At 43.7% G+C, this 17,875-nt stretch overlaps 1 protein-coding gene and 1 long non-coding RNA gene across 3 annotated transcripts in view; one reads left to right on the forward strand and one right to left on the reverse strand.

The window, feature by feature from the left end:
- The window catches only part of Znf608 (zinc finger protein 608), a 105,706-nt gene extending 98,684 nt beyond the window's left edge, over positions 1-7,022 (reverse strand). Inside the window, 2 exon segments of the mRNA XM_052742203.1 lie at positions 4,606-5,714; positions 6,745-7,022. Coding sequence (XP_052598163.1) covers positions 4,606-5,529 — 924 coding nt within the window. The 5' untranslated portion in view covers positions 5,530-5,714; positions 6,745-7,022.
- A 133-nt stretch (positions 7,023-7,155) lies between these two features.
- The window catches only part of LOC128112830 (uncharacterized), a 60,205-nt gene continuing 49,485 nt past the window's right edge, over positions 7,156-17,875 (forward strand). The window contains exons 1-3 of one of the 2 annotated variants that reach the window (XR_008219189.1): positions 7,156-7,279; positions 16,099-16,142; positions 17,089-17,141. This is a non-coding gene — a long non-coding RNA (uncharacterized LOC128112830). The remainder of the gene's footprint in view (positions 7,280-16,098; positions 16,143-17,088; positions 17,142-17,875) is intronic. The other variant, XR_008219188.1, reaches the window with a different exon arrangement.

The raw sequence follows: 17,875 nt of genomic DNA on the forward strand, positions 1-17,875 counted from the left end.
AAAAGTTACCCTTAACGGAGTATATTGTTGCTCATGGAGGATTCTAAAGTATGGCCTATGTATAGTAAACACAAGTCCCCAGGACTATCACACAAAATTAGATTAATGAAGAGTGATGATCAGGGTTGGCCTTAGGGAGCCTTTCCCCCTGGTAGCCTCCAGGAGGAAAATTGACAGAATCATTTAGATCTTTTGAAGACCTGACCCCCTCATTGTGAGGGCCTGTAGAAATGGAATAACCCATAGGAAGTGGTCAATGGCTGAACTTTTGGAAACCCTCCAAATAAAAGTGGAACTGGTTAAAAGAAATGTGGGAACATGTGTTTTCACAGTGGTGCTCGAATTACTGCAATTTCAACTTTCTATGAAGTACCAGGTGAACTTTTTTTAAATTAAAAAAAAAAAAAACAACACACAGCCATCGTCAAAATTGGGGCAAATCTCAGCCATTCATTCAATCCCCATGTTTCATGCTGGAAACGAAGACCAGATGGTACTTTCCATGTTATTTGAGTCTGGTTATTGAACACCTCTGTGGCTTGGGAGATTTCTGCTTAGCACTTTCAGCATTCATTTCATTTACTAACTATAAAATGCTGCTTAGGAAAAAATAAGTCTTTATAATACTCTAATTAAAACAATCTTGCACCCAAACAATTTCACTTGAAGAACATACTCTTAACCTTAGGACATTTGAACATCCAGCCCCTCCTCCTGCCTCCCCACCCCCCTTTGGATTTCGAGCTATTTGACAAGGTATTAAAAGCAGCTGAATATTACCCTCTAAAGCTCAATCTGGAGCGATGGTGCCTATTTTCACTTTTTTTTTCCTCCAGCAAACCTAACAGATTTCAAATGCTAAACTCAGAACTCAGTGATGGCTCTGATCACACACAAATACTCCAGGATCCATGTGTTCTCACAGATACCACTGAACCACCTCGGTCACCCTCCCAGGGTGTCTCCTGGAAAGGGGGGAGGGGCACCTATGCAAGGCTCCCAGGAAGCCACCTTTAGCTAAATCCACATGTAACTTTCAAAACAGTGCACCGTCCAACTACAACGGACTGGGTTGTTTCATTAAAGCCAGTGACCTTCCTGCCCTTTCATTCCGCCTTAGATCAAATGCGCTCCCTAATTCACAGGACACACTGTATTATGGGGGTGGGGGGGACAGAGGCACAAAGTCATTAATCAAAATATGTTCTTAAACTGCTCGCACTCGCTTACAGAATGTGTCAGGATTCCCTGGTGAAGAGTAAAAAGGCTTCTACAGGAGAATAAAACAAAATAAGTGATGTCCTCTTATAGGCAGATCCATTTGTAGACACCGTCTTTAGGAAGACAAGGCCCATGGAAATGAAAAGTTTATGGTATTACAGAAATAACCCTCCTTGGAACACCTACTGCATAGGACCCTAAGACAAAACTGTATGACCTGTGTGCCTTTCATTTATTTCTGTTTCAGTATCGGCTGTTGCTAGGGTGGTTTTCCTGTGTGTTCCCCAATAATCTAGTGATGGAGTGACCCCCCCCCACTAAATATAACAGTACTCAATATAACTGTTTAATCCAGCCCAGTGGCTCTTTGTCTGATAAGTCTAAGCTGTAAGATGATGAAGGGAGACAGCTTCAACGCAGGACCATTATGCTGTGAAAGGAAGGAGGGGGAAGGTGGAGAGACAGGTTTTAACAACCAAAAGCCAACCCATCAAATCTACTTACTCAGACATGTCACTGGTGGCTTAACCACAAAATGGGCTATAGAAATATAGCTCAAACATCTTGGAATTATGGCATGTTTTGATTTTTTTTTTTCACGTATTAAGGGAGTGGCGACTTTTACAACATACTTGTGGTTTCCACATAAAGGATCCAGAACACTCACTGATTTAATTAGGTTTTTCCTAAGGTCCAATTTATCATGTTTTACATGACTCTGTGTAGTGAAGGAACAGAAGAAACAGACCAAAAATAGACAGTTAAGCATGCTGTGAAAATTAACCAGTGACAGCAAGTCTTACGAATCTCATCTAACCTTCCAGCCAGGAAAAAAAATATATATACTAACAGCACACACATTGCCCTTAGGTTTTCAATGTGCTCCCCCTACACACACTAGAGCCACACATGATTGCTGCAGACTAATCATGTTTACTCTGGAGGCACTTGCTCTTCAGTAACCCGGTTCTTCAAGCAATGGTGAACTTTTAAAAACAAAAAAACTTCAGATATGAAGCATTTTTTTTTCCAAGTCAAGTGGGCCTACTAAGTTTTTGCTTTCTAAATAGGCATCTTTCTGCCATGAGAAGTATTTTCTAAAGCCAAGCCCAATTTGACATAACCAGTAGTTAGTGGAATTAGGTTTGCTTCCCTACATGGTATTATTATTCATGCCCAAGAGTTGCCATCTCTGGGAGCCAAGGATGGACGTATTACTAAGTCGTTTGGGGGATAGAGAGGACGGTGCTTAAGGAGTGATGTTTGAGATCTCAAGCCAACACCCCAGCTTGACAAGAGTAGCCAACACTGTGGGTTCCAGGCCCCTGGAAAGCATCCGAAGAAGATCTCTGGGCCAACACTAGTGGCTGAGGTTGGTGCACTCTGCGGGGCAGTGTTCTCTCTTCCCTCCCCCACCTCGGCCCCCACCGTGACACGTTTGCTCTTCATTTATGGAATTCATATGATTCCATTTATCCTGCTCTGCCTGAAGATGCGTTGCATGTGCGTGAATAATTTAGCCCTTCCATTCCTCAACCACTTCCCTCTGTGACTGGGAAGCGAAAAGAACACAAAAACCGGAGAACCGACACCTCGCACTAATCTTGGTTGCCATGACAGCAGCCTTTGAGATCCTGAAATGTTCCGATCGCCAGCTAAACAAAATTGTTGAATGTGAACATTTGGCTGGAAGATTAAAAGGCTAAGGAGAATGCAAAAGGGCAGAACCTCCCACATTCCCAGCAGCCAGTGGATCCAATCAAACAGCGCTGACTCCTTAACCACAGCATTGTGAGCACTGGATTAGGGCAATTCATCCAGATAGTTAAGGCAGATTAGAGCTGCAATTTGAAGACTGTTGGCAACAAAAGTAAATGCTCCACTGTACTAAGTAATAAGAAGATTTCAAAACGTCTTGTAGTAGAAATTACGTGAAATCGCACATTTAAACTAAGGAGCAAAACCTGAGTATTTTTTTTAACTTCCTTTAGATTCATCAATGTAAAAGGCTAAGAGGATTTGGACTCAAAAAGTAATCAGTGGCCTTTTGCAAGTTTGACATTGTTGTCTACACCCTTCTCTACCTCCATCAATGTCTGCAATCAGAACTTTACGCCTATGTTCTAATTTAAATTTTGAGCATGTGAAGTCGAAAATAAAAAGGATTAGAGAACTGTGAATCATTGCATGCAGAAATAATTCCCAGGAGATTTCTTAGTATCACTTACAATTCTGATCAAGACAGAAAGGGGGGGGGGAACCCACATCATATAATAAGCATATATAGAAGAAATCCCATTGCTACAACCACGTGGTAGAAATACTACATCTGCATGCTACAACTTGTGGAATGAATCTAAAGATTAATTTCATAGAAACACCACTCTCACCTCCCAATCAATGTTCCTGGTAGACACAGACCCATCAGTGGCCAGACATTACCCCAAAGCAACGGCATCCCAGCCAAACAAGACCCAGGCCTCCATGCCTAAGCAAGGTAACACTGGGGGCAGTTTTTCCAGTACAGCTTCTAACCACAGACTTTAAAACAATGACCAAGAGGGGTGCAAGGGTCCAAACGGCCTAAGCCAAGCATTGTTAAATGCAGCACACATGTCTAGTATTTCCCTTCCCTGCTGCCACCATGCCCCCTTTGGTTAGAGCGTCACATTTCAGGAACACTAGCCAAGTGTGCTTTCCAGTTCTTACTTACTGAGCTTCCAGCTGCCCAGACAACCTAAATACCCAAGCGATAGCAGTCTCACAGCTCCAGCTGCAAATAGGTGAGAGAGCAAAGGGAGAGTACTCATAGCCACCAAAACCATCACAGTTGGCTGCATAGTTAGGAAATCAGTGACCGGCACTCCAAGCTCGGGAGTCCATCCTTTGCAGAACTGTTTTGGGATAAGTAACAGAACAATGAGTGCAAATAACCCTTCACACTCCTTTCCACAGAGGGAACTAGAACCCTGTTCCTAAGGACACATTCTTAACAATAACACAGACGACAATTCTCCTTTGAGGAGAAACCAGGACGAAAGACACGCTAGTGTAGCAGCAGGTTTCCTATTCAAAGCACACGGACAACTTGCTGGCTGACCAGAAGCCCTTACAAGGCGAAAGGCACTTAGGACACCCAGAGCCTCCCACCCCATGACCTTTCAAACCCGGCACCACGAGCGGCCGAAGCAGCAGAAGCAAGAGCCGAACACTGCACTCAGGATAGCCCCCCCCCCGTCCCCGTAAAGGATGACCGTCATAGGAATCTCACAGAGAACCCGAAAGCACTAGGAAGTAAGTGTAAGGCACCCGGAGGCACGTCCCGCATCCCCAAACAGATGCACACAGAGTGGGACACACAAGAAGGCGACCTTATTATCCTACCTTCTCGGTTTTCAGTTTCTTGATTCGCCTGTGGCTCTCCTCCTCCTCCTCTTCCTTCTTGACCAACATAGAGTTTCCCATGAGCGCTGAATCCGGAGCGCTTTTGCTAACTTCCCCGGCAGCCGCGACGCCGCCACTCCCAGCGCCCCCGCAGTGGAAGGGGCTCGCACCGCTTCCATTGCTCTTGGACCCAAAGCCATAGAGGTGCCCACCACCGGAGGGGGCCTGGCCTCCGCTGCCATTCTGGTGGACCTGCAGCAGGTCGTGCTTGTCTTTCCGGGATCTCGCAGCATCCTTATCCCGCTTGGCGCCTCGGCTGCTGTGGCTTTTCCCTGGCTTCTCCTCCTTGCTTTTCCCACAGGAGCTTGCCCCCGCGGTGGCAGCCGAGGTCCCGGTGCTGGTACCGTTGCTGTTTGGGTTGCCGCCGCCGCCGCTGCCGCCGCCGCCGCCGCTCACACTTTGACCCAGCGCTGAATTCATGCCAGCAGCCTCTCCAGGGCGCCCTTGGACTTCCTGCCTCTTGCCAGTGCTGCTGATCTCGGGAATTCCATACAAGGCAGCAGAAGGCAGAGATTTATTAGCATCCTTAGAAGTTTTAGCCCTTTTCACTTTGGATTTGCTGGTCTCTTTGTGTGAATTCCCCTGGGGAGCGGAGGGCTGAACAGAAGCAAATTTTAGGCCATCAGCTAAGGCTGAGGTAGCACCGGTCCCATTGGAGGCCGGACCTCCACAATCCTTAGTGTTGCTGTTGGTAGTGGTGTTAGTGGGATTATTCATCTCAAATTTCTGTCTGTCCTTCTCCAAATCGGCGTCCAAATCAATGATTAAATTTCCAACCCCGATTTCCCAATCATCGCCACTGTCGTAAGTATCAACTGTATTTGGATCCACACCTTTTCCTGCAGTCGAAACGTTCACGGACATCCTGAAGATGAGCTCTCTAGATTAAAAATCCGATGAACTTTCCTTGTGAGATGAGGGGACATTCGTTTAACTCCGCTGGGCTTTCTCTTAAAAGAAAAAAAAAAAAATCTTCCAATCTTCTGCTTTTTCCTGCCCCAAGAATGTGTCCAGGGATCCCACACCCTTCACACGAGGTCCACCATCTCCTGTGGAGGGGGGAAAAGTCGAATGTTTCTTGTCTGGATGTTACCGGAATAGAAAACGATTAATACTGGGGAGTCAGTAAGGGAGGGGTACAGGGAAGGACAGAGAGTAAGGGGCTTATTATTGTCTCCACAGTCCAATACCAGGTTTAAAGGAAAACAGCCAGACTTGAAAAGCACCCGCTGATAAAAAGCATCTTATAGAAGCTAAAATGAAAAGCCCCCTCAACAACAGGGAATAGCCAGTTCTTTAAAAGCGTTAAAATATCTCCGAGGATCTGATTCAAGTCCAGAAGGATTTTTGTGGCTTTTTTTTTTTTTTTAAGTTGAACATTTTTGCCTGGCACATGGGTTATTTCAACCCCAGGAAAAGATCCCGGACACTCAGACAAGAAAAACACAGTGTTAAACATCTCTAAACATGTCCTGGCTCTTACAGTGTAAATAACCAGGCCCTGAAAGTTCTCTGGGACCCGGGCTCAGAGTGATGTCACTAAACCTTCCTTCTTTCTCATTTTAATACTTCTTACAAATTGCCTGGGAAATCTAGGTTTTGTTTCCCATAAGAAACAGGAAAAAACAAAACCGTAGTCGCCCTCACACACACAAACATACCACCCCCTTGCCCCTACAGCCACACAATTCTTTCTGAAACATATACAGACCTCTCTAAGAGTATTTCTCTCAGTAAAAAGACAGTGTGAGAGGAAAGGTTAAATATCTGCCTTTTGAGGAAAAAAGGAAAATCCATCTAAACAATTCTGCCATACCCCTGGGTCACAGAACGGCTCAGTCTGTTAAACATGGTGCTCCTGACTGTGGAGAAACTGATTAAGACATACACTTTAAGTGATCTGCACCACGGTGGCCTCAGTGACCACAAATGTGTGTTTGACAAAGAGCAGTTAAAACAGTTTTTAAAGGGATCAGCCCCTTTTAACAGTTGATTGTCAAGAAAATAAATAAATACACACACACACACACACACACACACACACACACACACACACACACACACACATAGAATGCTTACCTTTTAATCCTTTATCATTTTTTTTAATTAGGCCCGAAAATCAAAAGGTATTTCTCACTCCACTCGGCACACAAGCCTGTGCCTCATTTTACTTAAACACCAAATGATGAAAAAGGAAAAAAACCAAGTAACACATCTCAGCCAAAATAATCACTCAGTAACATTATTCCACTTCCCCATCCCCCTTTTGGCAAAAAGCTCTGGAGTCCTTTTCTCCTTAAAAAAAAATGTGTCACTGTGCAGCTGGGAGATGCTTCACATTCACAACCCAAGCACCGAAGGGTGTTTTTCCTCTTAACAAGCATTCAGAATAATAGGGTGTTGAGAGAGGGGGGAGGGGAAGGAAGGGAGAGAGGGAAGGAGGGAGGGAGGGAGGGGGAGGGGGGAGAGAGAGAGAGAGAGAGAGAGAGAGAGAGAGAGAGAGAGAGAGAGAGAGAGAGAGAGAGAGAGAGAGAGAGAGATTGAGATTGGAGAAAAAACTTTTCCGAACTTCGAATTCCGCCTTCAGTTGCAGACTCGAGAGTCACCGTGATCAGTAAGTAATGATCTCATGTAGCAAACCTACAGGCGTCCTCTAGTAACGAGACAGAATGTGCTAACATCGGGATAAATTAGTGAAAGGGAAGAAAGAATAAGAAGAAAGGACTGAAAATCTGGGCTGGATTCCGCCTGTTAGTCGGGAAGTGGCATTTTTCCGCTCGTCCTGACATTTGATTTCTCCAACTAACTTACGGAGGGGGTGAAAGGATGGGGGGGGGGGGCGGGGAGGAGGAGGAAGGAGAAGGAGGAAGAAAGGGTGGAATGAGGAGCTGGGATGGAGGAGAAAAAGGAAGGTGTGGAGGAGGAGGGAGCCGACGTTGCAGGGAGCCGATAAACCAGTTAGAGCAGCTTTCGCCCGGGGCGGGGGGCGGTGGAGCGGGGAAAATAACGGCGTCTAAAAGGGGCTGTCTTGGAAACCTGAAGGATGTGATGTTTTCCTGTTTTATGTTGTTTTTGAGAAAAAAAAAAAAAAAAAAAAAAAAAAAGAACCGAGTTCTTAGAATAGTCCCCGAGGAGGGGTTAAAATCCTCCGCCGCGCAAGCCGATCTGTCATGTGGTAATTCGATAATTAGAGTCAAAAAGATTTTTTTTTTAAGGCGACCTTTTTCCAGGACAATTTTTTTCCTCTCTACACGCAGCAAACAGTGCGTCTCTATTTTTTTTTTTCCCTCCTCTCTCCACCTCTCGCCCACCCCCTCCTGTGTTTAGTCAGATGGCCTCAGAGCTTGGCTTAGTATTTTTAATTAGCTGGCGTTTGGAAGCTAAAAGCAGTAATGAATTGTTGATGGATTGGAAGTGGAGAGTCGCTTTGCTGGAAATGTCGGGGCTGGGAGAGGGGGGATGGGCGCGTTAGCAACACCAACCATCTAAAAGGAGCGATTTTGTTACAGTGCAAGCCTTTCACATCACGTGAGGATCAAGGGCTCAATTGGTTGTCGTGAGAACAAAAATGGTGACAAGCGTATCAAGAAAATACTGATCTGGTCTTTTAAAAAAAAAAAAAAAGCTGAAGGTCTCTCCCTTCCTCCCCCCCCCTCCGCACGTACCCCCTCCCCCCCCGCACGCCCTGCAATGGGCGAAGCTACAAGTTATGAATGTGAAACATTTCTCAGCCATCTAGGAGCTCAGGAGTTCCGAAGGAGGGAAATGGCCACAGGAGCAAAGCAGATGTTTTAAAGAAACACCTTATAAACCTATCCTCAACTGATCTCCAATTTGTCGGCTTTCCCAAGGGGGCCAGGGCGGCGGCGGACGCCTGAGGGAGGGGGCAGGGTACCTCGGAGCAGCTGGGATTTTAGGGACAACCCCCCCCCCGCGCGCGCCACTTCATGTATTAAACAAAGAAAAACATTTTGCTAGCTCCCAAACCCAGTCTTGTAATAAACACACCATTGTTACTATTTGTGGGTTTGTTTGGGTTGGGTGGGGCTCCCTCCCCCTTCTCTTAATGGTGTTATTTTTTTCTTCCAGCTCTTTTTTTTTTTTTTTAAGAAGGTGGAAAATGGTAGTTATAGCCATTACATGTAATGGATGAATATTCCCTAGTTTACTATTAAATTACTGAGCAGGAGGATGTGACAGGAGAGAAATCGGCTTGTTCTACCCGGGTTCGCATTTGCCTGCCTCGGTCTGGGCGGGGGTCTGCTCAGCTCCGGTAGGAAGACGGGAGGAGGGGGAAGGTGCGCTAGAGAGCTGACACGGCGGACCAGGGTGTGTAACTGAATCACTCTTAGTCTCCTTTGGGTTAGAGCCCAAAAGGTAATTTACCCTAAGTTAGCCCAAGTGCCCAGTCAAGCTTAATTTGTCTAAAGAAGTTACAAACGCTTCACCCTCCACTGAATAAAATTCACCCTTCTTGGGTTGTTCTAAACGCAAAGCCCAGCCCTGTAACTAGTTCCTCATTTCAATGCATAAAACTCGCACATTCCCCTGCATGAACACCCCACTAAAAGTGCTATATAGCGACACACCACGCAACCGTACTTACGGTCTGTATGGGAGCGAGTTGACCTTTTCCTTCTAACTGCATTGAGTGTGTTTGGTTGCAGCCGCTTTATTTTGGAAATTATAATCTCTTCAATTTTTTTTTTTATTATTAAAGATGGACCAGCAAATGTCACAGACCGTCCCGTGTATTTTTTTTATAAAAAATAAAAAAAACAACAAAATAAAGCAAAAAAAAAAAAAAACAGAACACAGAAATCCCCCCGGTGCACACACACACCACACCAAGCTTGTTCTGGAACAGTGGAATCAGAACTGAAACACAACACACGCACAGGGGGAGTGGAGCCAAAGGAGCTCTCAGCCTGTATACCTGAAAGGGACTTTTCTTTGTTCCCAATGCCCTTTCGCATCGGGCCAATCAGAGAGCAGCTTTTATGAAACTGGGCTCTCTCATTGGCTAGCTGCTTTCTCTTGGCTACTGTAGGGGGTTGAGATATACACACGTATAAAACACACACTGAGCGCGGGTGGGGGTGCGATGGGGGGTGGCGGTGGAGACAAAGCGTTTTATTTTCCAAGCAGATTGGGGTTGCGGAACCTCCCGCAGGACGAAGGGAGGGGGGAAAATGGGGCTCCTGTTTCAATTACTACATCATTCACATAAAACACTTATTTATTAAAACACATCTCAAGCAGGGCTGCGAAGAGAGGATGTCGGTAAATGCAAGTTTGATTGTGTTATCTTGGGGGAAATAATGTATGTGATCGCTCGGTGGCAGAGGGAAGCCAGCTGAGCCACCGGCGCAGAGCGGGGACGCCGCTCCGTGGAAACCCACGCGAGCGGTTTGCTCTTGTCCCTTCCACGTCCCAAGGACTCAGCAGCCCAGCTCTGCAGCTTCTGCCTCTCAGCCTTCCCCCACCACCTTGCCCTTCCTGCAAAATTTCTCTCTCTCTCTCTCTCTCTCTCTCTCTCTCTCTCTCTCTCTCTCTCTCTCTCTCTCTCTCTCTCTCTCAGAAAAATCAACTGGGGGCGTCCAGTGATAGGGGAACAAGTAACCCTTTTGTTCCCATGCGTTGGGTCTGCAAGCACTAACGTGTGGACCCCGATGGCCATTGAGCCAACCTAATGAATGGCTCTCTTAAATTAGCAACAAATCTCTCCACCTGATCTTCTGTGACTCGAATAGATAAATAAATATAAAACAAGGACCCAGACCAGCCTTATTAAAAAATAAATCGATTTGTGAAAGATAAAATACACTAGGCATTATTAACCCCTTAAACGTGCTCTGTCTTTAATTTTTAACCATCTGGATTATCTGTCAGAATTCTTTTCTCAACTCTTTAATTCTGGAGCGGGCAGAGATCCTAAATTCTCTGAATGCTGTGTCCACAAACCACAAACATACAAAATGTTCTCACTTTTATGGTAAGACAAACGCAGCCAAGTTAATGGGACTCATTTTCCAGGACAAGAGGCTATTGTAAAATAACAACTCGTTAATATATTTAAAACAATGTAGCTTTACATAGTAAGCCTTTAGAACATGGTTTATTTTTAACTTTGTGTTGTTATTTTCAATTATTTTAGGAGCTAAAATATGGAGATTTTAAAGTCACTTAGTCTATGAATTTTAAGTAAACCTATTAAAACCCCAAGTTTGAGGGAGTGGGGGTTATTGGGATTTTTTTCACCAGACAGTTGGAGTTTTAGATGTGCCTTAGCTTAGGCAAATAGGCACATAGAGGAAATTACCTTTGGCAGAAGACAGCTATGATGTAAATGTTTGGTGGCGACTTTGTGGATCAATAAAAACATTTATGCCACATGTTATAAGTAATGGCTATTGACTAATGTTTGTGTTTTTAATATATTTAGTCCATTAAAAAATGCCAATTTGTTGTTTCACTGCCCTAGATGAACTAGACTTGATGTCGCAAACATTAACAAACAGCAATTTCTGACCTTTATTAGAGTAAGACGGAAAGCGATCTATAAGGAGGGCTTGGGTGGCCTTGACTCCTTTGCACTCAAATAATGAAGCTGTACATTAACAAATAATCTGGGGCAAATTAGATGTCTGATGTCCATTCACCTTCCATTTTAGCTCTGAAGTTTGTGCAGTGTGCTTGACTGTACAGGTTTTGCATTTGTGTGTGGCTCCTGGGTAACAGCACAGCACTGTGGGGAGAGTCTTAACTTCCTTTAGAAGTGCAGTTCCTCAAAAGAGCAGCACAGGCTTGTGTGTGCACTTCCTGTCTCCCTGGGGTGTTGTCTCCATTTCAGGGTATGGCTCCCCCATATGTTATAATTGTTTGGAAAAATCAATGCTTATCTCTTAAAACAAAAAATACTTCACTGGGTATTTAAACATTATCGTCTCGTGACACTTGGGAGAGTAAAACTCTTTCAAAACATCCCCTTACTAAAGACATTACTGAGTCGAACCACAGGTTTAATACAACCAGATCCAAAACTTAACCATCCAAGATGTGGAATTGAACCCAGCCCTGACTTCAACACCCAAACCTAAACCTTAAACACCGTTGGCCAAAGACGAAGGTTTATGCCCAACGTGACTACAGATTTAATTCAAATTATTTTGGCAAATTAAAGCATTTTTCTTTCCATGTTAGCATTCCCACAGTCCTGTATTCCCCACCGCCATCTCTCCCACCTCCCAAACTCTTCCGGGCAACTTTTGAACAGACGACTGTTTCATTTTACTGACTTTGCATGGGTTTGGTTTTTTTTTGTTTTCTTTTGTTTGACAAGGGTTGGGGGACAATCAGGAGGCATCAGAGGACTCCCAGTTAATAGAAAACTGAAGGAAAGACAATGAGCTAGCAGCTTTGAGGAGTGGAGGTACTCTCCTCCCTCACAGAGTTGGAAAGCTTGGTCCTGTTTACAGAGCTGAAATGTTTCATCTTGATTATTTTTTATTCAATTTAATCTTTTTGAGAGTTTTATACACGAGTATTGCATTTGCATCATCTCCACCCTTATGTTCTGCCCCTCCAACTCCTCCTGTGCCCTCTGTTCCCTTTCAAATTCTTGACTTCTTCTTCATTATTACCTATACGTCTTATCAAGGTAATGTACCAGGGAGTGTTGCTGTCCCGAACAGCATTTACTGCATTTTCTTGATTACACCAGTACACTCTTTCAACACATGCACTTTGTAATTTTATGTTTCACTGGGTGTCTACCCAGAGAGGAGATGACTGGGGAAAAGAGCAGTGTTCAGAATTGAGGGGTGGGGGAAACAGGAGGTTAGTGTAAAGGAGGGAGTTCAAGTGTGTCATCCTTCCTGCCATAGCAGCCACCATCACCCCTCTCTGGGCCCCCAAATCAGCTCAGCACTCCATCATTAGCAAGGAGGTGGACAGATCCTGACAGGAGAGACTTTGCTTCGGCTTTTTTATTTTTTTATCTACAAAGAGCCCAAGAGGAGGCCAAGGGCTTCAAATAGCACCACAGAAAATTAAGGTGGTCTTTGGGACTCTTTCTTCTGTTTGGGGGTGTATTATTAAGGGCCAGAAATCAGTTTTACCTCCTTCTTCTTCTTTTTTTTTTTTTTAAAAAATGAACATTTCACTAGGTAGTCCAGGATAGCCTAGAACTTGATATCCTCTCCCTTCCAAATGGTAGGATTATAGGAATGTGCCATTGTGCCTTCCAGACATAATTTCTTGAGTTTTTATTTACATGGAAACAAGTGGATGCTTTTCTAAATCTACACACACCACACACTTGGGGGTTCTTGGGAGCTCTCAAGACCAAGAGAAGAACTAGAAAGGGAGATCCTAAAAGACGAATTCTATGTCAAAGTGAACTTAATTTGTAGGAAAAGGAATTTAATTTAGATATAATGAGAAATGTATTGGCTACCCAATAAGACTATCAGGAAAGATTCTTATCTGCCTGGAGCCCTTAAGCAGAGGTCTGCCTGAAGGCAGTGGGCAGGTGACCTGTTCTCTTCTAGAGAATACAGGGTTGATTAATGAAACCTACAAATATTAGAAGGTCTTCACTCTTTTCACCTACAGATAATTGCTCCTAGTTGTTAAAGAGCTATTAAGGAAAAAAAATACCAAACCAAACAACAGCAAAACCCCACAACAAAACAAAACAAAAAATTGCTGCCCTTTTACACCTGCATGCTAAAGTCAGCTAAAGTTTCCTTGGGGTACTTTCAGCAATATCTATCTCTGGATAATTTTCATCAAAAGGAGCCAAGCAGTGTTCTTTGGTCAAACATATGATGTTTTACATTATTTTGAAGTAACCTTGGACCAAAAGAAAGTGCCAAGGGGGAAAAAAAACTTTTGTATACAGAACCATCCCAAGTCCTTGGTAGTGAGCGATGAGGGGTAGAGAGAGGTAAGGGGCAGAGAGAGATGAGGGAAGAAAGACCTGATGACATTCCCTGCTGGAAAAACACATGTCTGATAGACAGCCCACAAATCCTCTCCCACATCTTCTAACATGGCTACATTAGCTTTTCAGGTGGCTTTATGTCCTGCTCACTCTTTTTAGCCTAAGGTCTTATAAGTCGACTCACAAAAGACAGAGAGAATCGCGCCATCTTGACAGCTCTTAGTAATATAGCTTAGGTTAAACAACGAGAGATGGTAGAAAGCAAATATATCAATTGATTTAACATTGCAATGAATTTCAATAGTAAAGAAATAAAAAGCTAGGGGTATAGTTCCATGGTGGGGTGCTTGTCTAGCTTGCTTGAGGGCATGGGTTCAATACCAAGACAGAAAGAGAAAGATGGGGTAGTGTCTCCCTGTACGCCCGAATAACTCCTGTCCTCTTGTGCAGTTCCAATGCCTTAATAGAGGAGAAAAGGCAGAAGCCTGAGTCTGCTATGTTTCACTTTGAGAGAATCTAGCAAAACAGCACTTTTTTTTTTCTTTAAGGAAAACACTCATACTGCTAGCATTGGGAGAACAGCTATGTAGGTCAGTGTTAAGTGTCTGAAATCATATGTCAGCTTGGCCCTAGGCACTGTCAGGGTGGTGTGGGCTGTGTCTGCACGGGTGCTCTAGCAGGGTCTGGGATCGGCTAGCAAAGTCAGGCAATTTACATCCCATGCAATGAGACCATTTCTAGGAAAAGAGTCTCTTTTCTGCCTGTGAAGACCGGGTACACGAAGAAGATCAAAACACAAGCTGCGTTTTTTAGAACTACTTATTGGAGATTGCTGTTGCTGGTTTTATTACAATATGTATTTTACAGATTTAGGTAATAGCCCTGATTTTTCAAATCGACCTCTGTTTAGACACGTTTCACTTTGGGCTGTTTCTTGTCTGCAAAATTACAGTCATTTGCACGTTATTACAGTGAGTAGGAGACAGATTGTATTTAGCGCTGGGTGGGGGAAGGGTTATTATGGGAAGTGATCTGCTACGGTCAGCACATAATTTCAGCCTGAAGAAAATTGCTTCTGAATGGCTGGTCTGTTAGGCAGCCAAGGAATGGTCACTGGGAAAGTCTGCAAAATACTTGTGCTTAATCTCCATTGCTGTGTTAGTCTCCCGTTGCCAGAAAGCGAGTCCATGGTGTGGGGGGGAATGTTTGTAAAACAAAATTTAAAAACTTGTAGGTGAGATGTCACTACTCAGTGTGAATTTAAAACAAGAGAGCAGAAAACCACCATGTTGGGAAAGGACAAAAGACAGTTGGATACCGTCATTATATTCCTTGTCCTTTTCTTTCTTTGTGTCCTTCTGTTAGGAGACTCTCTCCATGATTTCCTGAGAGCAGAGCGTTGTAGGTATAAAAATTTGTGAGATCATTATGAAACACACTGATAAACGTCTCTAAAATTGCTGTATATATGGCTACAGGAGAAAAAAAGAAAAACAGGGCAGCTTTGTTATTGAGGGTGGTGTAACACCCTTAACTAAAAAAAAATGCTCAGGATGTTTAAAAGGATTTTCACACTGTTCAGAATCCGGATAGTTGACCCACATGTAATAAAGCAATGGTGTTCATCAAAACCAGCAAGCCCTAATTATTGATGTATGATCCGTGTGCATCTCCCAGACAGTCTTCACGTATTTGGTTAGAAGGAATCAGGAGCCTCACCCTGATTTTAAGGAGGACATCCATCCTGCTCAGCTTCTTGGCCGTCAAATGCCTCTGGTTGTTGGGAACAACTGTGTCTCCTCTGTTTCCCAAACAAGACTTCCTACAGGATGAATCCTTTGGAGAATATGCAGTGAACAACAGAGAGTTATTCTGCTATTTTCTCAGGAGAGCCTTTCTTCCCCCATCCTCCTGCAGCTCAGCCAGCCTCCAGACTCCTAGCCAATCATCGTTATGGAAATGTGGCTTTAAGCCTTCTGATTGGCTGATTCCTGGGCCTGGGCTGTGCGGCTTTCTACAGCTCAACACGCGCTGGCAGGCTAGCCTGTTGGATGGATCCTTCTAAAATTATTTTAATCATTTCTTCTTTTCTTCCTCATCCCCCATTCTCTACCCACATTTGTACACACACTGCACACACACACACACACACACACACACACACACACACACACACACACACACACACACACACCCCTGTAAGGCATAAAGCATAACAATCTTGTTGGGAAGCTGTTTAAACATAGAATGTTAAGGTTTATCCTGATTTATGTGCGTGTTTCTGTGTGAATGTAATGCTACATGTGTGCAGGTACAGAAAGGACTTTGGATTCGCTGTAACCAAAGTCACAGGCAGTTGTGAGCTGCAGTACATGGGTATGAGGATCCTCTAGAAGAGCTCAGGACTCTTAACCACTGAGACAGCCCTCTAGTCTCTAAAATAGATTTTTAATGCACCTCTCATCTAACGTTTTCTGTTTGTTTAGGTTCTCGCTGTGTGGCCCTGCTTCATAGAGGACTCCCACAAAGGGTAATAGAACAAAGGAACATTTGCTTTAATTTTAAACATTATATACTCTGTTTTGAAACCTTTTAGCTTAAAAATCTTGAATTTAGTCAGACAGTGGTGGTGCATTCCTTTAATTCCAGCAATTGGGAGGCAGAGGCAGGCTGATCTCTGAGTTTTCGGCTAGCCTGGTCTATAGAGTAAGTTTCAGGACAGCCAGAGCTACACAAAGAAATCCTGTCTTGAAAAAATAACAACAACAAAAAACCAATAATAACAAACAAACAAACAAAAACTGATTGTAACTCAAGAAAACAGCAACTGGACACATGTCTGACTTAACATGTACAAAAATTCTCCTTAATTCTTCAAGCAAATTAACGTATTTAATCTTTCCAGTGGAACAACAAGCTCCATACAGTTCTCATTAAATGAAGAGATTGAGATTTAACCCAGGAACTCTGTGTGCCTCACTGCTGTCTGGGCCTGCCACAAAAGTGTGTACCGGCATCATAACCCTTTTAAGTCACACACAGGAGCATTAGAGGGGATGAATTCTTTTCCTGGATGAAAGAATTTAAACATTTTCATATCAAAGAAAAATAAAGCGGTAAAGTTTTCATTAAAGATCTAGACTGTGTCAGATAGAAAGCATGACACTGATAGGTGACTTTTTTGTGTGTGTGACAAAATATATTTTCCCTAGTGTTTCTCAGAAACACGGGCATACGTGTGTGTGTGTGTGTGTGTGTGTGTGTGTGTGTGTGTGTGTGTGTGTCGCACAACTGTGTTACACAGAGAATGATGTGGAGTTGAGAGATGGCTCAGTGGGTAAAGGATGAGGCTGAAGATCCAAGTTTGAGCTTCAGATCCCACATAAAAAGCCAGATAGGATGGCACACATCTTTAGCCGCAGCACTCGTTCGTGGTGACAAAGGGCATAAATCAGAACATCTGTTTGGATTTTCAGGCCTGGATGACGCAGCACAACAATGAGGAGGTCAAGTAAGACACCGTAGAAAGGTGAGAACTGACTCCCCAAAGCCATCCTCTGCTCTTCACGTGCATGCTTCTGCTTGCACACGCCCCTAGGTGCTAACACCTCTACCACGACCCCCATACACATACAAACCCTTGTGCAAATAAATAAATGTTTTCCAAGGTCATAACTAACATTACTTATACAGTGTATGTATGGAATTCTTTGTATTAAAATTTGAAGGAAAAAAGCTACCAGGATTCGGGAGAAAAAGCACCACTCAAAACTGCAATTTGACCCTTGGCACTGCAACCCTTTTCACATACATCTCAAATGACATTATAACATGTGCAGACAAGCAACAGATTGCAACTGAACCCTAACCCTGACACAGCTTGGTTTCGTGTGTGTGTGTGTGTGTGTGTGTGTGTGTGTGTGTGTGTGTGTGTGTGTAGTTAAACAAACGTCCATTTAAGCCCATAGATGGTGGAAATCTGTAATGTTCCATGTGTAGCTCCAGCATGCATCTCTGAGATTAGGTTGAACACTTCACAGCTTCCCTCCACAAAGTACATTTCAATCAAGAAGTAAAAATATCAGTCTCATAGGGGAAATAGAGTCAGTAGAAATTAAGAAATAATGATTCAGTGTTTTATTACAGGTATATTATACTTCAGGATAGAGGGGGAAATGATCATTTAGATTTCCTCAGTGTATGCCTTCTTATTCCCTCAAAACATAGAATTGTAGAAATGTGGCCTGCTCAGTTCAGATGAAG

Source organism: Peromyscus californicus, unplaced genomic scaffold (genome assembly GCF_007827085.1).
Source record: "Peromyscus californicus insignis strain IS unplaced genomic scaffold, ASM782708v3 Scaffold_17__1_contigs__length_78620276, whole genome shotgun sequence".
NCBI lineage: Eukaryota > Metazoa > Chordata > Mammalia > Rodentia > Cricetidae > Peromyscus > Peromyscus californicus.